This window comes from Bos indicus x Bos taurus, chromosome 8 (assembly GCF_003369695.1).
Source record: "Bos indicus x Bos taurus breed Angus x Brahman F1 hybrid chromosome 8, Bos_hybrid_MaternalHap_v2.0, whole genome shotgun sequence".
Taxonomy (NCBI): Eukaryota; Metazoa; Chordata; class Mammalia; order Artiodactyla; family Bovidae; genus Bos; species Bos indicus x Bos taurus.
The window spans coordinates 38,690,576-38,714,565 of NC_040083.1; the positions used below are offsets into that span (position 1 = coordinate 38,690,576).

The 23,990-nt window shown below is 41.0% G+C and overlaps 1 protein-coding gene across 2 annotated transcripts in view; it reads left to right on the plus strand.

Moving 5' to 3' along the window:
* The first annotated feature begins 3,933 nt into the window (after nt 1–3,933).
* The window catches only part of ERMP1 (endoplasmic reticulum metallopeptidase 1), a 58,307-nt gene continuing 38,250 nt past the window's right edge, over nt 3,934–23,990 (plus strand). For both annotated transcript variants that reach the window (XM_027549329.1, XM_027549330.1), the window contains exons 1-4: nt 3,934–4,349; nt 5,676–5,977; nt 9,686–9,813; nt 10,443–10,548. In XM_027549329.1, coding sequence (XP_027405130.1) covers nt 4,000–4,349; nt 5,676–5,977; nt 9,686–9,813; nt 10,443–10,548 — 886 coding nt within the window. In that variant the 5' untranslated portion in view covers nt 3,934–3,999. The remainder of the gene's footprint in view (nt 4,350–5,675; nt 5,978–9,685; nt 9,814–10,442; nt 10,549–23,990) is intronic.

The following is a 23,990-nucleotide window of genomic DNA, read 5'->3' on the forward strand; positions in this document are numbered from 1 at the left end:
ATGGTGAGCAGGAAGGACTTTGAAAAGCCAGTGTGGCTGGAGAATTGGGAATAAGGAGTGCCCTGGTCTCAAGTGGGCCTAAGTGGTAGGCAGGAGCAGACCAGTCGGGTAGTGCACCTTCCCAGTCAGTCTCTAGGTTAACAGGGTACCACAGCAACTCCATGTTGGAGATGCGGAGCTTTGAAGCAGACAGGCTCCTTGCAGCAGCATGCAGGAAGAAGACTAGATGCTCACTAGGATATACTCTAAAACCAAGGCTCATCCCCCCACAGGGCAACATGGAGGGAGGAATACCTTTTCTAAACCTTCCTTTCCAGAGTGCTATAAGCAATAGGCTGTTTTGGGAGCCGACTAAATTAGATCTAAGTCCTTCATCTGTTACCTGTAAGTTCCTCAGCTATTAAGTGGGAATAAAAATACCTTCTTTTCAGGATTCTTGTGAGAACCAAATGAGATAGTGTATTAAAGCACTTAACACGGTGCTTGGCTCATGGCAGGTATTCGAGAAATAATAGCTATTATTTTTCTTAGTCTGTTAAATGGAGTCAGTGTCTACCTCACATGGTTATGATGATCTGTGATTAGATCACAGTACGTGGAAGCACGAGGCTAGGGCTCCTCTGTGCAGTCCTATTTCTAGTCTGAAGGGCTAGGAGCCTACTATTTTTCAGAGCCTGTTCTAATGCTCCCTGCACAAGCTGGGCCATTGCCTTCATGATGCATAAATGATGACCCTCGTGCGGTCTTTTAAAAGCAGTCTCTCTTCTCACGTTTCCAAGTTTATGGAGATCAGTGGACAAATAACTCCAGAAAGAATGAAGAAACAGAGCCAAAGCAAAAAGAATACCCAGCTGTGGATGTGACTGGTGATAGAAGCAAGGTCCGATGCTGTAAAGAGCAATATTGCATAGGAACCTGGAATGTCAGGTCCATGAATCAAGGCAAATTGGAAGTGGTCAAACAAGAGATGGCAAGAGTGAAAGTCGACATTCTAGGAGTCAGCGAACTGAAATGGACTGGAATGGCTGAATTTAACTCAGATGACCATTATATCTATTACTGCAGGCAGGAATCCCTCAGAAGAAATGGAGTGGCCATCATGGTCAACAAAGAGTCCGAAATGCAATACTTGGATGCAATCTCAAAAATGACAGAATGATCTCTGTTCGTTTCCAAGGCAAACCATTCAATATCACAGTAATCCAAGTCTATGCCCCAACCAGTAACACTGAAGAAGCTGAAGTTGAACGGTTCTATGAAGACCTACAAGACCTTTTAGAACTAACACCCAAAAAAGATGTCCTTTTCATTATAGAGGACTGGAATGCAAAAGTAGGAAGTCAAGAAACACCTGGAGTAGCAGGCAAATTTGGTCTTGGAATACGGAATGAAGCAGGGCAAAGACTAATAGAGTTTTGCCAAGAAAATGCACTGGTCATAACAAACACCCTCTTCGAACAACACAAGAGAAGACTCTACACATGGACATCACCAGATGGTCAACACCGAAATCAGATTGATTATATTCTTTGCAGCCAAAGATGGAGAAGCTCTATACAGTCAGCAAAAACAAGACCAGGAGCTGACTGTGGCTCAGACCATGAACTCCTTATTGCCAAATTCAGACTTAAATTGAAGAAAGTAGGGAAAACCACTAGACCATTCAGGTATGACCTAAATCAAATCCCTTATGATTATACAGTGGAAGTGAGAAATAGATTTAAGGGCCTAGATCTGATAGATAGAGTGCCTGATGAACTATGGAATGAGGTTCATGACATTGTATAGGAGACAGGGATCAAGACCATCCCCATGGAAAAGAAATGCAAAAAAGCAAAATGGCTGTCTGGGGAGGCCTTACAAATAGCTGTGAAAAGAAGAGAAGCCAAAAGCAAAGGAGAAAAGGAAAGATATAAGCATCTGAATGCAGAGTTCCAAAGAATAGCAAGAAGAGATAAGAAAGCCTTCTTCAGCGATCAATGCAAAGAAATAGAGGAAAACAACAGAATGGGAAAGACTAGGGATCTCTTCAAGAAAATCAGAGATATCAAAGGAACATTTCATGCAAAGATGGGCTCGATAAAGGACAGAAATGGTATGGACCTAACAGAAGCAGAAGATATTAGGAAGAGATGGCAAGAATACACAGAAGAACTGTACAAAAAAGATCTTCACGACCCAGATAATCACGATGGTGTGATCACTGACCTAGAGCCAGACATCCTGGAATGTGAAGTCAAGTGGGCCTTAGAAAGCATCACTATGAACAAAGCTAGTGGAGGTGATGGAATTCTAGTTGAGCTATTCCAAATCCTGAAAGATGATGCTGTGAAAGTGCTGCACTCAATATGCCAGCACATTTGGAAAACTCAGCAGTGGCCACAGGACTGGAAAAGGTCAGTTTTCATTCCAATCCCAAAGAAAGGCAATGCCAAAGAATGCTCAAACTACCGCACAATTGCACTCATCTCACACGCTAGTAAAGTAATGCTCAAAATTCTCCAAGCCAGGTTTCAGCAATACGTGAACCGTGAACTTCCTGATGTTCAAGCTGGTTTTAGAAAAGGCAGAGGAACCAGAGATCAAATTGGCAACATCTGCTGGATCATGGAAAAAGCAAGAGAGTTCCAGAAACACATCTACTTCTGCTTTATTGACTATGCCAAAGCCTTTGACTGTGTGGATCACAATACACTGTGGAAAATTCTGAAAGAGATGGGAATACCAGACCACCTGATCTGCCTCTTGAGAAATTTGTATGCAGGTCAGGAAGCAACAGTTAGAACTGGACATGGAACAACAGGCTGGTTCCAAATAGGAAAAGGAGTTCGTCAAGGCTGTATATTGTCACCCTGCTTATTTAACTTCTATGCAGAGTACATCATGAGAAACGCTGGACTGGAGGAAGCACAAGCTGGAGTCAAGATTGCCGGGAGAAATATCAATAACCTCAGATATGCAGATGACAGCACTCTTATGGCAGAAAGTAAAGAGGAACTCAAAAGCCTCTTGATGGAGGTGAAAGTGGAGAGTGAAAAAGTTGGCTTAAAGCTCAACATTCAGAAAACGAAGATCATGGCATCTGGGCCCATCACTTCATGGGAAATAGATGGGGAAACAGTGGAAACAGTGTCAGACTTTATTTTTCTGGGCTCCAAAATCACTACAGATGGTGACTGCAGCCGTGAAATTAAAGGACGCTTACTCCTTGGAAGGAAAGCTATGACTAACCTAGATAGCATATTGAAAAGCAGAGACATTACTTTGCCAACAAAGGTTCGTCTAGTCAAGGCTGTGGTTTTTCCTGTGGTCATGTATGGAGGTTTGAGTTGGACTGTGAAGAAGGCTGGGTGCTGAAGAATTGATGCTTTTGAAGTGTGGTGTTGGAGAAGACTCTTGAGAGTCCCTTGGACTGCAAGGAGAGCCAACCAGTCCATTCTAAAGGAGATCAGCCTGGGATTTCTTTGGAAGGAATGCTAAAGCTGAAACTCCAGTACTTTGGCCACCTCATGCGAAGAGTTGACTCATTGGAAAAGACTCTACTGCTGGGAGGGATTGGGGGCAAGAGGAGAAGGGGACGATAGAGGATGAGATGGCTGGATGGCATCACTGACTCGATGGACGTGAGTCTGAGAGAACTCCGGGAGTTGGTGATGGACAGGGAGGCCTAGCGTGCTGCGATTCATGGGGTCGCAAAGAGTCGGACACGACTGAGCGACTGATCTGATCTGATCTTCCATTTATTTTCTGCGTCCCAATGCCAGGCAGGGAACTCCTGCATAAGAAGGGACACCCATCACACTCAGTTGGCTCTGGGCGCTGCCGCTGAGCCTCAGGCAATCTGCCCAAAGAACCTGAGGCGCGGCGCCGCGGGACCGGCCAATCAGAAGAAGTTTGGCCCTCTGCAGTTTCCGTCCGCTCACTAGGAGGCGCTGCGGCCGCCGCGGCGGCTCCCAGAGCTGTAGCGGGCCGGGGCGGTTGGACTGGCTGCTGATTCTCATGGCCATGGAGTGGGCTTCGGAGTCTGGCGCCGTGAGGCGGCACCGCATCGGAGGGGAGCGCCGGGACGGCCCGGCGGCCGCACAGCAACCGGAGAGGGAGGCCCTGGCGCCGGAGCCCCTGGCGGACGCGTGCGGCGGCGGCGCAAGGACGCGGAAGCGGAGCGGGGAGGGGAGCGGTGGCGGCGCGAGACGGGGCACGGGGACCGGACTGTCTGAGGCGCGCGCCGCGCTGGGGCTAGCGCTCTACCTGCTCGCGCTGCGGGCGCTTGTGCAGCTCTCGCTGCGGCAGCTCGTGCTCCGAGGGGCAGCTGTTGGCCACCAGGGAGAGTTCGACGCGCACCAAGCCAGGTACTGCCCCTCCCACCAGGCCGGTGCTTTCCTTTTCGGCCCGGGGCACCTCACCTGGGTGTACCCGCCCCGCGGGACCGCCCGGGCTCGCCGGCCCTGTCCGGCTGCACGTGGGGTGGAGTGAGGGTGGCCTCGCGTGTCCCCCTTCTAGAGGTACAATTTAAGGGACGCGGGGCTCGCATTGTCCCCTCTTTAAGCTCGTGTTGCTGGTGGTCAGGGCAATACGTCGGCTTTTCCAGCCACTTTTTGGTTGTTAGTCGTCCCCTATCTCTCAGAGCAACTTACACTTTTTACTCGCCCTCCTGCTATACAAACGAAAAGCTGTGAAATTTGTGAACCCAGTTAGGTTTTCGGGGAGGGTTCGGAAGGGAATAATGCAGTGATCTAAGTTTTTGAGGGTACAGGTCTCAAATCTGAGCACTCTGGAGGCTTTCTCTGGAACACGGCACATTCACAATTTTACAGGTTTAGAAGTTCTGAGATTCCTGGAGCTTGTTCTTGGCGTGTCAGGTTTTTTTGTTTGTTTTAATTAAAACTTTGCTCATTGGTTTAAGTGTGCCAGAAAACGTGAGTTAAGTCAGAGGTTTTGTAAAAACCTAAGTGTAAAAACCAAAGCTCATAAAATCATATGCTTGCAGAGTTTTCAACAACTACTGTGTTTCAAAAAAAACTTTTAAGTACAAAGCACTGGAATCTTATTTTTTTTTAAAGGCTTCCTGAAACACACCTCCGCCCCCTTTTTTTTACTGATTTGGAATGCAGTGAAAAGACAAAAAAAAATTTTGTTTGTTTTAGGGGTAGAGTTGGTTTAGCCTGAATTGAAGTTACTAGGCCCTATGTGCACACTGGGAGGGCTGAGTCCATTCTTCAAAATAAAAAGTTCTTTGCTTATTTAACCTCTTGTCTAAATTGTCTTTGCTCTTTGGTTTCTGCTGCTTAGAATCAGTAACCCAGAGTCAATAACCCTCCAGAGTATGACAAAATAAAGTTGTATGCTGTCCTATCTAGCCATCAGCAGTTACGCATTTTGAGTAAACTCCCTGGTCCTTGTATCGTTTCTTTGTGGGTGCTGGGAGAAGTTGGGAGTGGTGTGGGTGGAGAAAACTGAAGGGATGAATTCATGAAAGGCAAAAAAAATGATGGAACTCAGCAAGTGATTTTCACATGTTACCTGAAATATTAAAGGCAGCCTTTTTGTGTGAGAAGAACTTGTTTTATGTCAAAGAACTTGTCTTTTGGGGAGGGAGAGTGTGGAGGGAAAGTTGCTCAAAGTGTTAGTTTTCAGCCAGCATGCCTTGTCATCATGCTTCTTTTCGTTGCTTCCAGGGATTATCTTGAACATATAACATCCATTGGCCCCAGGACTACAGGAAGTCCAGAAAATGAAATTCTGACAGTACATTACCTTTTGGAACAGATTAAACTGATTGAAGCTCAAAGCAACAGCCTTCACAAGATTTCAGTAGATGTACAACGGCCCACAGGCTCCTTTAGCATTGACTTCTTGGGAGGGTTTACAAGCTACTATGACAACATTACCAATGTTGTGGTAAAGCTGGAACCCAGAGATGGAGCCCAGCATGCTGTCCTGGCTAACTGTCATTTTGACTCAGTGGCGAACTCACCAGGTATGTGCCTGTTTTTTTGTCATTTTGAGGTCCTCATAGCCTCCAAAGTTTAACTCCAAACTGCTTGAGTAATTGTGGGACACCATTTTTTGAGACAAACCCTTTTTTCATTGTGGTGGAAGACAGGATAATTAGAATAGTATAATTTTGTTTATGATTCTACCTTTTAGTATTCTCTCAAGTGCTTTATTTACTTAATTTTCAAACAGTGCCAGCCGCCCAGCTACAGGGCATCGAGTGTTTCTACCAGACTGAAATAGCCTTATCATTGTTACCAGTGTGTGTTCTTGAGTCCTGGAGTTAGGTTCTGCCCCTTCAAGTGTTTACTCAGCTAGGTGTTGTGCTAGGCTCTGGGAATGTGGGATAAAGGAACAGTCTTGGCCTTTATGGGACGTGTAATTGGAGACTCATTCTCCTAGCAGTTTCTTTCAACCTGTTACGTGAGAATTTTGATCCATCGGGGATGCCATACTCTTAGAGCACGTTAATTATTAATCCATAAATCTTGCCCTGAAAATAGTTTACCAAAATAGAGTACTTGATGTTTAGGACACGGCCTGAAACAATAAATATTTGTTGAATGAATATCTCCTAAATTCAACTTCAGTTTTTTAAAGCAAGATTCCTCAGAGAAAGGTTTTCAGTAGCTAGGGAATGTACATAGGGAAGAATAGAAAATAGCATTTTACAGTGAGATGGCATCTGGTTCAGTCCCCTCATTTGACATAGGAATACACTTAGCTGACTACCACTGATCTGAGACAGGGCCTGGACCTGGGTTTCCTGGCTAGTCGGTTCTTTTAGCTGTATTTGAAAGAAAGGAGAGTATTAGGATGTAGTTAATGTTCCATTTGGCAAACTACTTAACCTCTTCTTTCCTCAGTTTCTGATCAGAAAAATAGAGAGATAATAGTACTTTCTTAATGGCATTGCTTAGAGGATTAAGTGAGGATTAAATATGAGTGAAACAGTAGACTAGCAACTGGCATGAAAAATCCTTTTTTTTGTTATTAGTATTTATTTAATATTAAGTTCTTCCAGAATGCTTAAACTTAAACCAGGCCCAATGTAGACATGCAGAGTTATACAAAGTCTAAAATAAAATTTATCTGCTTGATAAAATTTTTTATACTAGGATATCTTTAGTGGGAAATCTTGCCAATTGCATTTAGAATGTAACATGCTTTTTCAAAAATCAGCATGCACTCATGTTTTTTTTACAAAGTCAAAAATACCTTTTGTGTTGGGGAAATTAGTTGTCTTTTATGTCCAGTTCAAACCGGTAATAAGCATCACCTTTTGCCTACTGTTTTGATGCTTAAAATCTAGGAAGGAACAAATTAACACCATGGTTATTTAAGAGCATTATGTAAGAAAGTTGTGTCTACAAGTGTCAGAAACAGTGCTAAATGTTAGAAATCATATATGGAGTCTGGGCATAAGGATGGGATTATTTGGTTACTGGAACCCATTTTTAACTAAAATTTTATAAGGATACCCATGCCAACAATCTCAGGGAAATTTCTGTCATTAATAAATTGTTAAAGATGGTTTTAAAGACATTTATAAAATAGACTATCACCTAAATTTTTTTAGTGGATGAACAAATTGAAGCATGAGTATTTTTTAAGAGTGCTTCTCAGCAAGAGATCTGAAACTTAGGAACTGATATCAGTTAGGAGTAGTGTTACCCACAGAAAGGCCTTAAATACCTTCTTGGGTTTGCACGGTTCCAGGCTATTATTCTGGAGGTGGCTTCAGTTTCAATGATAATTCTAAATGGAAAGGGATGTTGGTTAAGGATACAGCCCTTTTGACACTGTCCTCTAACTTTCCTTCTCTTTCTTAAAGATGTCTGACCCTTCTCTAGGTTTGTTCTCAGACACCAGAGCTATTAAAATAGATGATAAAAGTACAGTTTAACTTTTAATCCACCCTACAGAGATATATATCTTTCAACTTCCATTTGTCTTCTTTTGAATAAAGAAAAATTTTACTGCTTTTTATTTTAAAGTAACTCAGAGTCTCAAAGTTAAAGACCATTTATTTCATTTGGTTCTTGAAAGATGGCACTTTTTATTGATAGCTACCTGTATTTCCTGCTCGATAGTATTGAGGTAATTATTACTTTGTTTCACTTTGATTAAATTACAGTCCAGTAATCACTACTAAGACAAGTATAGCTAACAGGTAGTTTCTTCTCAAGCAGGAATGAGGTCTTGAATTTAATAGCACCAGAACAAACACTTTAGCTGGCTGCAGAGCAGTCCATAAATGTGTAGAGAAAAGAAGGGAAAACCGACACTGAACGCCTATCACGCATACTAGACACTCTGCGTTACTTTGTCATCCTCACAGCACATCTGTGAGTAGGTGTCGTCAATTTGCCCTTCAGTCCAGGAAGGAGAAAAGGGGCAGAGCTAGAATTGACATCCATGTCTTTCTTACTCCAAAACCTACACTAATCTCTGTAGCACCCTGCCTCCCAGCATGTAAACCCAGAAATGCTGTTGCCTGGGTTATTACTGTGCCTATTTACTTTGATTATTCTTTAAACTTTTCATTATGGAAAATTTCAAGTGTATACACAATGAATAGTTTAATGAACCTGAGTGTACCTATCACCCAGCTTCAACAGTTCAATCTTGTTTTTTCTGTACTCCCCCACCCCCTCCCCTTGACTATTTTGAAGCAGATCTCAGGTATATCAGTTCCTCTGTAGATATTTTGGGCTGTATCATTGAAAGATAAGAACTCTTTTTTTGACATGCTTATAATACCATGAATTACCTCACTAAAGAACTCAGTAGTAATTCCTTGATACCAGCAAATTGGAATAGGAAATGGCAACCGACTCCCATATTCTTGCCTGGAAAATCCCATGGATAGAGGAGCCTGGCAGGCTTACAGTCCATGGGGTCACACAGAGTCAGACATGACTGAGCATGCTAACGACATCAGCTAATATCCAGTTAGTTCCTTTAATTACCTCTTACGGTACTTTTAAAAGTGTCTAAGTACAAAAGTCACCTTTATAGTCATGTTTAATACCTAAAGTTTCTGAATCAAGAGGTTAAGTGATTTGATAAGGTCCTCTGTTTTATCAGTTCTTAGACCTGGGATATTATTAATACTTTGGTCATTAACCCCCTTTCCTGTTTCTTATTAGGTGTCTTCTTTATATTTTTCCATCACACGATCCCCTTGGAGAAACTTTTAATATAATGCTACACTATCCAAACTGACCCCTCTAAATGTGGAATGATCTGCAGCTTTTATGATTTTTGGCAGAAAAACTAGCAGGAAAGGAGTGGGTGGCAGTTGGAGATGACATAGGAAACCAGAAGTGAAGATACTACAGAGGATATGAATAAGGATAAATTAAATTGCTTTTGGTGATGAGAATGCCAGTGTTCAGTATTGCTTTAGGTCCCCTCTAGTTGATTAGTTAACAAATACTAACTGAGCAACCGCTGTGGGACCAGGCGCAGTTGGAGTTACTGAGAGTAAGTCAGTGAGCAAACCAAAGATCCCTGTCCTCCTGGAGGTCACTGCTGGCAGGTGCAGTTATTACCTGATGATGCCAGAGCGGTGCTACTGCAGATGTTCTGATGCTGCCTTGGTAGGAAAACTCCTTTTCTTGCCATGATGGTTTGTGCTATAAAGGTTTTAAAATCTGAGAAGCAAATCTGTTTTTCTGATTTAAAGGTGCCAGCGATGACGCAGTTAGCTGTTCAGTGATGCTGGAAGTCCTTCGTGTCTTGTCGACATCTTCAGAAGCCTTACATCATGCGGTGATATTTCTCTTTAATGGTGCTGAGGAGAACGTCTTGCAAGTGAGCTTTTACTATTTTAAAGACTAGGCTTGAGTAATAGTGACAATGAGAATAATAATAATAGCTAACCCATGGGTTTTGATGGAGTAGTATAAAATGACATGTGAAAGAAATACTGTACTAGGCAGTACTTTAAAAAAAATCGATAGCCACTTATGTATTCATGCTTAATTTTGAAAACTCAGGACAGATCATCTTGTCAGTGTTTAATTCATTAAAGGGCTCTCTGATGGCGTAATTGTTTGCCTCAGGTTTTCTAGAGTTTCAGAGATGCTTTGAGGCAGGCATATGTCATGAGTGCCCAACCATAGGAATAGTGCCTTCTTTTGTTTTGTGCTTTCTTTTGCACAGGCTCACACTTAACTAAAGATGCTATTTGGCTTCACTCGTGGGAATGAGGCCGCCTTCTGTGACGAGTGACTTTCCACTGAGCAAACTGCACACGGCCGTTAGTCAGAGGGACAGAAACAGAGGAAGTCTTTCGATCCTGCCTTTGAAAAAAATGATTGTGCTTTTTTTTTCCTTTTTCTTTGCCTCATCAGCGTAGACGTTCCATCTTTTAAAAAAGCAACATAAAGACTTCAGTGATATTAGATTGTTTACCCAGTATTTGTTTTCTTCTCATTCAGGCCAGTCATGGTTTTATTACCCAGCACCCCTGGGCCAGCCTAGTCCGTGCATTTATTAACTTGGAGGCAGCAGGTGTAGGAGGGAAAGAACTTGTATTCCAAACAGGTACGTGAGGCTATGCATTGTATATTGTAATGCAATTTGTGTTTTTATAGAAGTGGAGAATTTCTGAATGTAAATAATCTAATGAAATGAACCTTCTTTTTAAAGCATGAGATAGTTTTAGCTTGTCTTTTTAAAGTTTTTAACAAAATAATATTTAATGTTGTAAAAATCCGGTAAATCATACTAGAGTTCAGAGCTCAGATTTGTTTAGTTAGGAGATACTGAAATCTGCTGTTGGTAGTTTCATGCTATTATTTTTCTGCTCTGTTAGAAGTGTGTGTAATGCATTTTAGTGAGAGATGTTGCATTTGTTAGAAACTTAATAATGAACACTGTCTTTAGGCATGAGGTGGGCTAAGGGAAGTGAGTAAGGTGATATGGGAACTTTCTAAATATTTTTAGCACTTTTCACAGACATGGTATTGTTTAAGTTATAAAAATATGCTAAGTGTGTCTTCATAACCTAAACAATACACATTTTAATATTCTCCATCCAACTTTAGATTTTTTCCACTCAAATGTATATTTTAACTTCAGTTAAACCTTTGAGAATCTCAAAGTTACGTGGTCAGAAGCAAGGTTCTCCCTTCTTTTCAACTCATAGCTTTCTGCTTACTCTTCATCTGAATAGTGAGAAGAAGCTGCTATGTAATGTCTGTGGGGGTAAGTGGATGACTCACTATTATTCATTTCCCTCTAATTCTTGGATATTGGTCAGGATAGGAGAAACACTTGATATAATAACTACCAGATCAAAAAGCAGCAGGAGAACATTCTGTAAGCAGAGAGGACACTGTGTCTTTCTTTTCTCTGAAAATATCTGGACCACACATGGGCAGGAGTGTGTCTTTTTATAGTTTCTCTCCTGGAAGTATACTATAAGTACCTTCACATCCATGCTTTGTTTGTTTATTTTTGGCTGTGGTGGGCCTTCATGGATGCATGCAGGCGAGCAGGGGCCACTCTTCACTGCTGTGCGCGGGCTTCTCATTGTTTTGGCTTCTCATTGCAGAGCACGGGCCCTAGGTGAACGGGCTTCAGTAGTTGCAGCGTGCGGGCTCCGTAGTTGTAGCTCGTGGGCTTAGTTGCTCCACGGCATGTGAAGTCTTCCAACACCAAGGATCAAACCTGTGTCCCTTGTATTGGCAGGTGGATTCTTATCTACTATTCCAACAGGGAAGTGCCACACGCATTCTTTTTAATTTTTTATCACAGGACCCTGCCCCTGAACTTCTGTAACCCAGAGAAGAACCAGTTTTAAGGTTTAGTCTGTGCCTTTCCTGAATTTTTTCTGTGCATATGTATTAATTCATGCATACATATTCTGTGTGTATATATTAATATATCTTTCATACATATAATCCAGAGAAGTTAAAACACATTTACCTAACTCCTGGGTATATATCCAAAAAAAAAAACCCCCAAACCCCGTTAATTCAAGCATACATGCAGTGTGATGTTTCTAGCAGCATTATTTACAATTGCCAAGATATGGAGGCAACTTGTGTCATCAACAGATGAATAGATAAGTGTGTGTGTGTGTGTGTGTGTGTGTGTGTGTATGTACAGTGAAATACTATTCGGCCATACAAAAGAATGAAATTTTGCCATTTTCAGCAATGTGGATGGACTTGGAGGATATTGTGCAAAGTGAAATAAGACAAAGACAGATACTGTGTGATATCACTTATATGTGAAATCTAAAAAATACAACAAACTAGTGAATATAACAAAGCAGGAGCAGACTCACAGAGCAAAACTAGCAGTTACCAGTGGTGGGGGGCACTCTACAGAGGTGAGGGAGGAAGAGGTACAAACTGTTGAGGGTAGGACAGGCTCAGGGATGCATTGAACAACATGGGGAATATTGCCCATACTTTGCAGTAACTTAGATGCAGTACCCTTTAAAAATTGTGTTCAAAAATTTTAAAAAAAGAGACACATTAACCTAGGGTTAGTGAGAGCAAGACACAAGTCATTTCATTTATTTCTTTACATTTATTGAGTACTCACTTTACTGGTTTAATTTATAGTCCATGCTCTTTCTACTAAATGCAGACAGTTAAGCTCAAGAATCCTACAGTTTACATTTTAGATATATTGGCATTATTATGTTAATAACAGTCACCACTGGATGGTGGGCATTGCTGATGGAGCTGTGGTGTGAGTGACTAGAGGGGAGGATGGGGCAGACTGTGAAAAGCCAATTTGAATTCTCCATTGCTTCATAAACTTAAAACCAGAGTTGCCATTGCAGCTTTACTTATACTCTTTATAGTTTTCTGTATTGTTTACATTTTTGCATTTCATATGGGCTTCCCTGATAGCCCAGCTGGTAAACAATCCGCTTGCTATGCAGGAAACCCTAGTTCGATTCCTGGGTCAGGAAGTTCTCCTGGAGAAGGGATAGGCTACCCACTCCAGTATTCTTGACTGGGAAATCCCATGGAGGGAGAGGCCTGGTAGGCTACAGTCCATGGGGTCACAAAGAGTTGGACACGACTGAGTGACTTCACTCACTCACTCACCCATTCCAGTATTCTTGGGCTTCCCTGGTGATTCAGATAGTAAAGAATTCACCTGCAATGTGAGAGACCTGGGTTCGTTCCCTGGGTTGGGAAGATCCCCTGGAGAAGGGCATGGCAACCCACTCCAGTATTCTTGCCTGGAGAATCCCCACGGACAGAGGAGCCTAGTGGGATATAGCCCATGGGATCGGGAAGAGTTGGATACAACTGAGTGACTAAGCACAGCACATGATTAGTAATAAAACAAAAAACAGACTTGTTACTAGTTAGCAATATATATGGCTTAGTGAGTAAAGAATCTACCTATAGTGCAGGAGACAGAGGAGTCGTGGGTTCAGTCCCTGGGTCGGGAAGATTCCCTGGAATAGGAAATGGTACCCAGTCCAGTATTCTTGCCTGAAAATCCAGTGGACAGAGGAGCAATATATATACAGCTTAAGTGTTTTACTTACTCTAGAATAAAATTGCCATATTTCAAAATTAATTTTCTTTGTGAAGGGGCATTCTACAAAAGATTTGTAAAGAATGTTTTTCCCTTTTCTTTGAGTCTTTGTATGCTGTTTTCCCTCTAGATTTTGGTAGTTTATCCTTGTGGCTAAATGCTCTACCCCAAAGCTTTCTGGGCATTTTCGGATGGTCTAATACCTTTCTCAGTATATCTCTCACTTCCCAATGTTCTTGCTACAAAACACTAGCTTTCTCATGGGCATTGCTTTCAGAAAGCTAGTTAGTGTTGCTTCCGTGTCTGAAGAGGCAGGAGGAGGCCTCCTGGGTCTGGAGTCCTGGGGATCACTGCCAGACCAGTCCGTCCTCGGCTTCTGCGGCAGGCGCTTTTATCCTGAACGGTAGTGTTTGTCCTGCCTGGGAATGTTTCAGTTAAAACAGTTTGTACTCTGTAGTGTCCTGTTGTCGCTTCAGAGAGACATTCATTTGGGGAGGTTTTAGTGACTAGAATAATCACTACTACTTAATTTTTTTAAAAAGGGCCAGAATGCATGAAAGAATGGCATAATTTATCAGACTGATGATATATATCATGAGTCAAGGCTTAATTTAATAGATTTGAAGGTGTTACAAAATTCATTGTTTAAAATTTTAAAGTGATTAAACCAGTAATATATGTTCCTTGTAAAGAAATTATACGCTACCAACCTTGAGTAGAAGGAAGCCCATAAACAACGGGGTCAATGAAATCTTTTTTTTTCCCTCTTATGAAAAATATCCATGACCCTGTAATGTTAACAACCCAGAGCAAACTATTGCTATAGTTTAGTCCCTATCCTTCTGGGATTTTTTTTTAATTCATCTCTATATAAATATATAAAATATATACTATATGTAATCTTGAATTTGACTTGAACAAGTCTTTATTGAATTTGTTACAATATGGCTTCTGTTTTATGTTTGATATTTTTTGTCTGTGAGGTATGTGGGATCTTAGCACCCTGACCAGGGATCAAACCCAGACCCTCTGCATTGGAAGGTGAAGTCTTCACCACTGGACCATCAGGGAAGTCCCCAGTAGTTTTTAGGTATATTCACAGAGTTGTACAGTCATCACTACAATCAATTTCAGAATCTTTTCATCTCCCACCCTTTGGGGTGATAACCCCAAAGAGAAACCCCATACTCATGAGTGGTCTGGCTTCTTTCACTTCTTACAGTATTCTTTGATGCTCATGCATGTTGTAGTGTGTATCAGTACTTCATCCTCTTTTAAAAATTATTATTACTGTTATTTTTTGGCCACACCACATGGCTTGCAGGGATCTTAGTTCACCAACCAGGGATTGAACCTGCACATTTGGCAATGAAGACGTGGAGTCCTGACCTCTGGACCACAAGGGCATTCTTCATTCTTTTTTATGGCTAGATTATATTCCATGTAGGAATATCCTGCATTTCATTGATCCAGTCATCAGTTGATGGACATTTGGGTTGTTTCCACTTTTATGCCATTATGAATAATGCTGCTGTGAGCATTTGTGTGTAGTTCTCTGTGTGGACATGTATTTTTATTTCTTTTGAGTGGATTCCTAAGAATGGAATTACAGGGTTATATGACAAGTTTATGTTCTAACTTTTTGAGAAACTGTTAAACTAAGTTTTATTTTAGAAGAAATGTAAATTCAAATAACAGTAAGAACTTTTTAATAATTAGTTTTGCAAAAGGTAAGTAGAATGATAATGCCCAATTCTGATGAATAGAGAGTAACAGGCATTTTTATACACTATTGCTAGAAGTATAGATTGGTGCAGTTTTGGGGCAGTTTGGCCATATATATCACTTTAAAAAATGTACAGATCCTTCTTCTAGCAGGTCGCCTTGTAGGAATTTATTCTGTGGAAATAGTTGTACACAGATGCATAGATCTAAGTCCTGCATAGTCTTTTTGATTTTTTTTCTTTTTTTATAAGAATGAAAAATTGAAAACACCTTTCAGGTCCATGCATAAGAGACTGTTTATATTAATGGTGAGTTTATTGACATTGAGATCTGCCTTCCCTTATTATCACACATGTGGATAACTTTTGCTTTAAGAAAGATGGGGCTCATTCTTTAAGAAGAAATTAATGCACAAGAAACTGGGAGCATCGTGGGATTTAGATGATGGTAGGAGAAAGACTATAAGGTGAAAATATTTCTCTATGAGATAATTAAGATAAGAGCTTTCTGGGGGAGGCAGGGTAGGTGGTGATAAAGAGCACAGGCTCTATAGTCTGCTGATCCAAGTTCAAATCTCAGTGCTGTACCATTGTAACCTTGGACAAGTCACTCAACCACTCCATACTTCAGTTCCTTATCTGTAAAATTGGGCTAGTATTGGTGTGTACTTTTAGGATGAATAACTACTTGCTAAAAACCTCAAGTCTGTAATTTCTTGTGGAAGAGCTCCCTTTGCCTTTTTTATATCACAGAAACTATCTTAGCATGGAGCTCATCTGTCTTCCCCATCCCAGTCTCTCCAGTTTTCCCTTTTACACCATCACTGGACCTGTCTGTGGCCTGTAGGCCTCCATGGACAATCAATGAGAGCCTAGGGTAGAGCTGGAGCACTGCTGTACAGCCATGGCATCTGTAAAGGGTCAAAGGCCAGGTAGCAGCTACTCAAAACCTTTTCCTATTGATGGATCTTATGGTTTTCTCAAGTATTTTTTATTGTACAGTGCATAAATTGAACTTTTATCTTTAGGTGTCTATTTCATCATTGATTGGTTGATTGGCTGTATTGGGTCTTAGTTGTGGCAGACAGGATCTTCTGTTACTGTGTGCGGGCTTAGATGCTCCGTGGCATGTGGGATCTTAGTTCCCTGACCAGGGATTGAACCTGAGTCCCCGGAATTGGAAGGTGGATTCTTAACCACTGGACCATTAGGAAAGCCCCTATGTCATGTTTTATTATAAGCTAAGAAAAGTGCACAGCTCTGAATGCTCAGCTTAATGAATTTTTATAGACTGAGTAAGTAATGTAACTAGAACCCAGATCAAGATTGAGAGTATTTTGGTTGCTTCCAGAAGCCTCTGCTGTGGTCCCTTCTCAGTCATTCCTTCCCCAGGATCACCATATTTTAACTTGTTTCTTGGTAGATTTAATCTTGCTTGTGTTTGAACTTTAAATTGACTCATACATAGTGTTTCTTTTGTGTGTGGCTTTTTTTTCTCAGTATTATGTTTGTAAGATTCATCTGTGTTACGTTTAGTTCATTCTTTTTCATTGCCAGATAATACTCCATTCACAAGGATATCCATTGTAGTAGTGATGTTAGATTGTTTCTAGGCTTTGGCTCTTATGAGTGGTCTTATGAACATTCTTAATGAGTGTCTTTCATATACATGTTTGTGTATGCACATTTCTTAGTGAAACTAGAGTCATAAAGTGTGTGTAGTCTCAGCTTTGGTAGATAGTTTTGGTAAATAAATGCCATGCTGAGATGCAAAAATCCTAAAAAAAAAAAATTAGTAAACTGAATCCAGCCATGTATCAATATGTGTATTTATATGTATATGTGTACATACAAAAAAGGTAATGTTTCCAACCAGGTTGAGCTTATTTCAGGAATATAAGATTTTTTCAACTTTCAGGTATACAATATAGTGACCCAGTATTTGCATGTGTTGCAAAATGATCATCAATAAGTCTAGTTAACATCCATTACCATACAGATGCAGATGTTTTTTCCTTACGTTGAGAAGGTTTAAGATGTTTTCTTATCAACTTTGTTAAAATTAAAAAAAATTAACTGGAAGATAATTGCTTGACAGTGTTGTGTTAATTTCTGCTATACAACAACATGAATCAACTGTAAGTGTACATGTACCCCCTCCACGTTGAGCCTGCTTCCCATATTCCGTCCCACCCCTCTCGGTCGTTGTGGGCCGCTGAGCTGAACTCCCGTGTTACACAGCAGCCTCCCGCTAGCTGTTTCACGTATGGCAGTGTATATGTGTTAGTGCTGCTCTCCCTTTATCCTACTCTTTCCTTCCCCTGCTGTGTCCACAAGTCTCTTAGCAGCTTTCAAGTATGCAATACAGTATTATTAAATTTAGTCCCCGTGCTGTACACACATTATGTCCCCGTAACTTACTTATTTTATGACTGGAAGTTTGTGCCTTTTGGCCACCTTCACCTATTTCCCCCACCCCCCTCCCCCCATATTTGACAACCACAGTCTGTCCTCTGTTATCTATGAAGTCCTTTTCTCAGGGGAGGGGTCAGGATTCCATGTGAGATCAAATGGTGTTTATCTTTCTCTTTCTGACTTAACTTCATTTAGGATGGGCTGAATGATATTCCAGTGTGTGTGTGGAAGAAAAAAATTTGCAACTGTATGATAATGAGTGCGTGTGTGTGTATACACATACACACACACTTTCCTTATCCATGCATCTGTTGATGGATGCAGGTTGTTTCCATGTCTTGGCTATTGTAAATAATGCTCCAGTGCATATGGGGGTGCAGATATCTTTTTGAGTTTGTTTTTGTTTTTTTTTTGGATAAACGCCCAGAAGTAGAATCATATAGTTTTTAATTTTTTGAGAAACTTCTATACTGTTTTCCCTAGTGGAAGCACCAATTTACTTTCCCACCAACAATGCACAGGATTCCCATTTCTCCACATCCTTACAAACACTTGTTTCTTATCTTTGTGATAACAGCTGTGCTGACAGGTATGAAGTGATATGTCACTGTGATTTTGATCTGTGTATACCTGATGATTAGAGATGTTGAGCACCATTGAAGTACATCTTAGGCATCTGTTTACCATCGTTAGACAAGTGTCTATTCAAGTCCTGTGCCCATTTTTTAATCAGATTGTTTGGGATTTTTTATTTTGCTCTTAATTTGTATGAATTCTTTATATTTTAGATATTAACCCTTTATCATATATATGGTTTACAAACATTTTCTCTCATTCAGTACACTGCCTTTTCATTTTGTTGATGATTTTCTTTGCTGCGCTGAGGCTTTTTAGTTTGATGTAGCCCTGCTTGTTTATTTTTTGCTTTTGTGGAATCCAAAACAACATCACCAAGACCAATGTCAAGGAGCTCACTACCTATGTTTTCTCCTTAGAATTGTATGATTTCAGTTTTATGTATTCAATCTTTAACCCATTTTGAGTTAACTTTGTGTATAGTATAATACAGTTGTTCATTTCCATTATTCTGTGTGTGGCAGTCCAGTTTTCCCAATACCATTTGTTTCAAACACTGTTCCTTACCCACTGTATATTCTTGGCTCCTTGTTGTAAATTAATTGACCATATATGTATGGAGTTACTTCTGAATTCTCTGTTCTGTTTCACTGATCTGTGTTTCTGTTTTTATGCCAATATCATACTGTTTTCATGACAAGAGCTTTGTCATACAGTTTGCAATCAAGAAGTGTGATGTCTCCAGCTTTATTCTTCTTGCTTAAAGTTGCTTTGGCTATTTGGGGTTTTTTATGGTTCCATACAAATTTTAGGATTGTTCTATTTCTGTGAGAAATGCCATTGGCATTTTGATAGGGATTGCATTGAATCTATGGAGAAGGCAATGGCACCCCACTCCAGTACTCTTGCCTGGAAAATCCCATGGATGGAGGAGCCTGGAAGGCTGCAGTCCATGGAGTCGCTGAGGGTCGGACACGACTGAGCAACTTCACTTTCACTTTCCACTTTCAAGCATTGGAGAAGGAAATGGCAACCCACTCCAGTGTTCTTGCCTGGAGAATCCCAGGGATGGGGGATTCCCTGCCTGGTGGGCTGCCGTCTATGGGGTCGCACAGAGTCGGACATGACTAAAGTGATTTAGCAGCAGCAGCAGCAGCATTGAATCTATAGATTACCTAGTCTAGCATGGATATTTACCAATATTAATACTTCTAATCTGTGTTGTTCAGTTGCAAAGTTGTGTCTGACTCTTTGGGACCCCATGGACTGCAGCACACCAGTCTTCCCTGTCCCTCCTTATCTCCCAGAATTTGCCTAAGTTCATGTCCAGTGAATCAGTGATGGCATCCAACCCATCTCATCTTCTGTTGCCATCTTCTCTTTCTGCTTTCAGTCTTTCCCAGTATCAGGGACTTTTCCAGTGAGTTGGCTGTTTGCATCAGGTGGCCAAAGTATTGGAGCTTCAGCTTTAGCATCAGTCCTTCCAAAGAGTATTCAGGGTTGATTTCCTTTAAGAGTGACTGGTTTGATCTCCTTGCTTTCCAAGGAACTCTCAAGAGTCTTCTCCAGTACCACAGTTCGAAAGCATCTATTTTTCTGTGCTCTGCCTTCTTTATTGTTCGGTTCTCACAGTTGTACTTGACTACTGGAAAGACTGTAGCCTTGCCTATAAGGACCCTGGTTGGTGAAGTGATGTCTTTGCTTTTTAACATATTGTATACGTTTGTCATAGCTTTCCGGCCAAGAAGCAATTTTCTTATAATTTCATTGCTGCAGTCACCATCTGCAGTGATTTTAGATTCCAAGGAGAGGAAATATGTCGCTGCTTCCACCTTTTCCCCTTTATTTGCCATGAAGTGATGGGACCAGATGCCATGATCTTAGTTTTTTTTAATAGAGTTTTAAGTCAGCTTTTTCACTCTCCTCGTTCACCCTCGTTAAGAGACTCTTTTGTTCCTCTTTGCTTTGTGCCATTAAAGTGGTATCATCTACATATCTGAGGTTGTTGATATTTCTCCTGCCAGTCTTGATTCCAGCTTGTAACTCATCCAGCCTGGCATTTTGCATGATGTGCTCTGCATATAACTTAAATAGGGTGACAGTAAACAGCCTTGACATACTCTTTCTCAACCCTGAACCAGTCCATTGTTCGGTATAAGGTTCTAACTTTGATTCTTTTTTTTTTTTGGGCCTCGATCAGAAGGACTTGGGCCCCTAACTTTGATTCTTGACCTGCATACAGGTTTCTCAGGAAACAGGTAAGATGGTCTGGTATTCCTATCTCTTTAAGAATTTTCCAGTTTGTTATGATCCACATGGTCAAAGGTTTTAGTGTAGTCAATAAAGCAGAAGTAGATGGTTTTATTGGAGAAGGCAATGGCACCCCACTCTAGTACTTTAGCCTAGAAAATCCCATGGATGGAGGAGCCTGGTAGGCTGCAGTCCATGGGGTCGCTAGAGTCGGACATGACTGAGCGACATCACTTTCACTTTTCACTTTCATGCATTGGAGAAGGAAATGGCAACCCACTCCAGTGTTCTTGCCTAGAGAATCCCAGGGACGGGGAAGCCTGGTGGGCTGCCGTCTATGGGGTCGCACAGAGTCGGACACGACTGAAGCGACTTAGCAGCAGCAGCAGCAGATGGTTTTAAGGAATTCCCTTGCTTTCTCTATGATCCATCAAATATTGGCAATTTGATCTCTGGTTCCTCTGCCTTTTCTAAACCCAGCTTGAACATCTGGAAGTTCTTGGTTCATGTAATGCTGAAGCCTAGCTTGGAGGATTTTGAGCATAACCTTACTAGCATGGGAGATGAGTGCAGTTGTCCAGTGGTTTGAACATTCTTTAGTGTTGCTTTTCTTGGGAATTGGGATGAGGATCGACCTTTTCTACTCCTGTGGCCACTGCTGTGTTTTCCAGATTTGTTGACATATTGAGTGCAGCACTTTAATAGCATCATCTTTTAGGATTTTAAATATCTCTGCTGGAATTTCGTCTCCTCCAACCTTTATTGACACCAGTGCCTCCTATGTCCCACTTGACTTCACACTCCAGAATGTCTGGCTCTGAATGACAGACTACACCAATGAGGTTATCTGGGTCATTAAGATCTTTTTTGTACAGTTCTGTGTATTCTTTCTGGATATTTTCAATCTCTTCTGCTTCTATTAGGTCTTTACAGTTTCTATCCTTTATTGTGTCCATCTTTGGAAGAAATGTTACTTTGATATTTCCAATTTTCTTGATGAGGTCTCTAGTCTTGCCCTTACTGTTGTTTTCCTCTATTTCTTTGTATTCATTGAAGAAGGCCTTCTTGTCTCTCTTTGCTGTTCTCTGGAACTCTGCATTTAGTTAATTTATGAGCACACAATTTATTCCATTTATTTGTGTTATTTTCAGTTTCTCTCATCAGTGTCTTAAAGTTTTCAGCGTATGTGTCATTCACCTCCTTGGTTAATTTGTTCCTTGGTATTTTATTCTTTTTAATACAATTGGAAATGGGATTGTTCTCTAAATTTCTTTTTCTGATAGCTCACTGGTGTATAGAAATACATCTGGTTTTGTGGAATGATTATATATCCTGAATTTTTACTAATGGTATATGAAGATGGCTTAATATTTAAAAGTCACTCTGTGTAGTTCATCACATTACCACCTCAGCTGAAAATCTCAGTGTAATCATCTCAGTATATAAAGAACAGGGTTTATGTTCCTTCAATAACAGTACATTTATCATATTCAGAAAGTATGATATTAATATAAAACTGTCAGTGAATAAACTGCATATTCAGATTTCTCTTGTTTTGATAACATTTTAGCTGTTTTTAATCTGAGTTCCAATTCAGGATCAAACAGCAGAGATATTTTGATGTATAATAATCATTACATAACATACAAGTAAAAAATATGTGTGAACATAATTATTATAAAGTCAATATACATCTAACTTCAATATGTGAAAGAGGATAGACTCTGGCCACATGCTCCCAGAAGTTTTCCACCTGCCTTTTCTCAAATACTAGGTTGGTGCAGAAGTAACTGTGGCTTCGGACCCTGAATTTTAAATCAGTATAATTAGGCTAAAACACATCTTTATTAATAAAACAGGAACCATCACAGTCAATACATTTTTGCCAACAGGAAATAAAAATAGGAACCATCACAGTACGTTTTTGCCAGTAGGAAATAAGTTTATTCCTATAGCATAAAAATCTGCTCTTTCGAATTCAACAAACTCTTGGAAAGCATTTTCTGTGTCCTCCTGGTTGTGGAAGCATTTTCCCTGCAAAAAGTTGTCGAGATGCTTGAAGAAGTGGTAGTCGGTTGGTAAGAGGTCAGGTGAATATGGCAAATGAGACAAAAGTTCGTAACCCAATTTGTTCAACTTTTGAAGTGTTGGTTGTGCAATGAGTGGACAAGTGATGTGGTGGAGAAGAATTGGGCCTGTTCTGTTGAACAGTGCCAGCTGCAGACATTGCAGTTTTTGGTGTATCTCATCAATTTGCTGAGCATACTTCTCCGAGGTAATGGTTTTGCTAGGATTCAGAAAACTGTAGTAGATCAGAGAGGCAGCAGACCACCAAACAGTGACCATGACCTATTTTTGATGCAACTTTGGCTTTGGGATGTGCTTCAGAGCTTCATTTTGGTCCAGTCACTGAGCTGGTTGTCTCTGGTAGTATAAAATCCACTTTTTGTTGCATGTCACAATCTGATTGAGAAATTGTTCATTGTTGTTGTATAGAATAAGAGAAGACAACATTTCAAAATGATGTTTTTGATTTGTAGTCAACTCAGTTCAGTTCAGAGAAGGCAGTGGCACCCCACTCCAGTACTCTTGCCTGGAAAATCCATGGATGGAGGAGCCTGGTAGGCTGTAGTCCATGGGGTCGCTAGGAGTTGGACACCACTGAGCGACTTCATTTTGACTTTTCACTTTCATGCATTGGAGAAGGAAATGGCAACCCACTCCAGGATTCTTGCCTGGAGAATCCCAGGGACGGGGGAGCCTGGTGGGCTGCCGTCTATGGGGACGCACAGAGTCGGACATGACTGAAGCGACTTAGGAGCAGCAGTAGCAGCAGTTCAGTTCAGTCTCTCAGTCATGTCCGACTCTTTGTGACCCCATGGACTGTAGCATGCCAGGCCTCCCTGTCCAGAACCAACTTCCAGAGTTTACTCAGACTCATGTCCAATGAGTCCGTGATGCCATCCAACCATCTCATCCTCTTTCATCCCCTTCTTTTCCTGCCTTCAATCTTTCCCAACATCAGAGTCTTTTCCAATGAGTCGGGTATTCGCATTAGGTAGCCAAAGTATTGGAGTGTCAGCTTACCATCAGTCCTTCCAATGAATATTCAGGATTGATTTCCTTTAGGATGGACTGGTTGGATCTCCTTGGAGTCCAAGGGACTCTTCAAGAGTCTTCTCCAACACCACAGTTCAAAAGCATCAATTCTTCGGTGCTCAGCTTTCTTTATAGTCCAACTCTCACATCCATACATGACTACTGGAAAAACCATAGCTTTGACTAGATGGACCTTTGTTGGTAAAGTAATGTCTCTGCTTTTTAATATGTCGTCTAGGTTGGTCATAACTTTTCTTCCAAGGAGCAAGCGTCTTTTAATTTCATGGCTGCAGTCACCATCTGCAGTGATTTTGGAGCCCCCCAAAGTAAACTTTCTCACTGTTTCCATCGTTTTCCCATCTATTTGCCATGAAGTGATGGGACCAGATGCATGATCTTAGTTTTCTG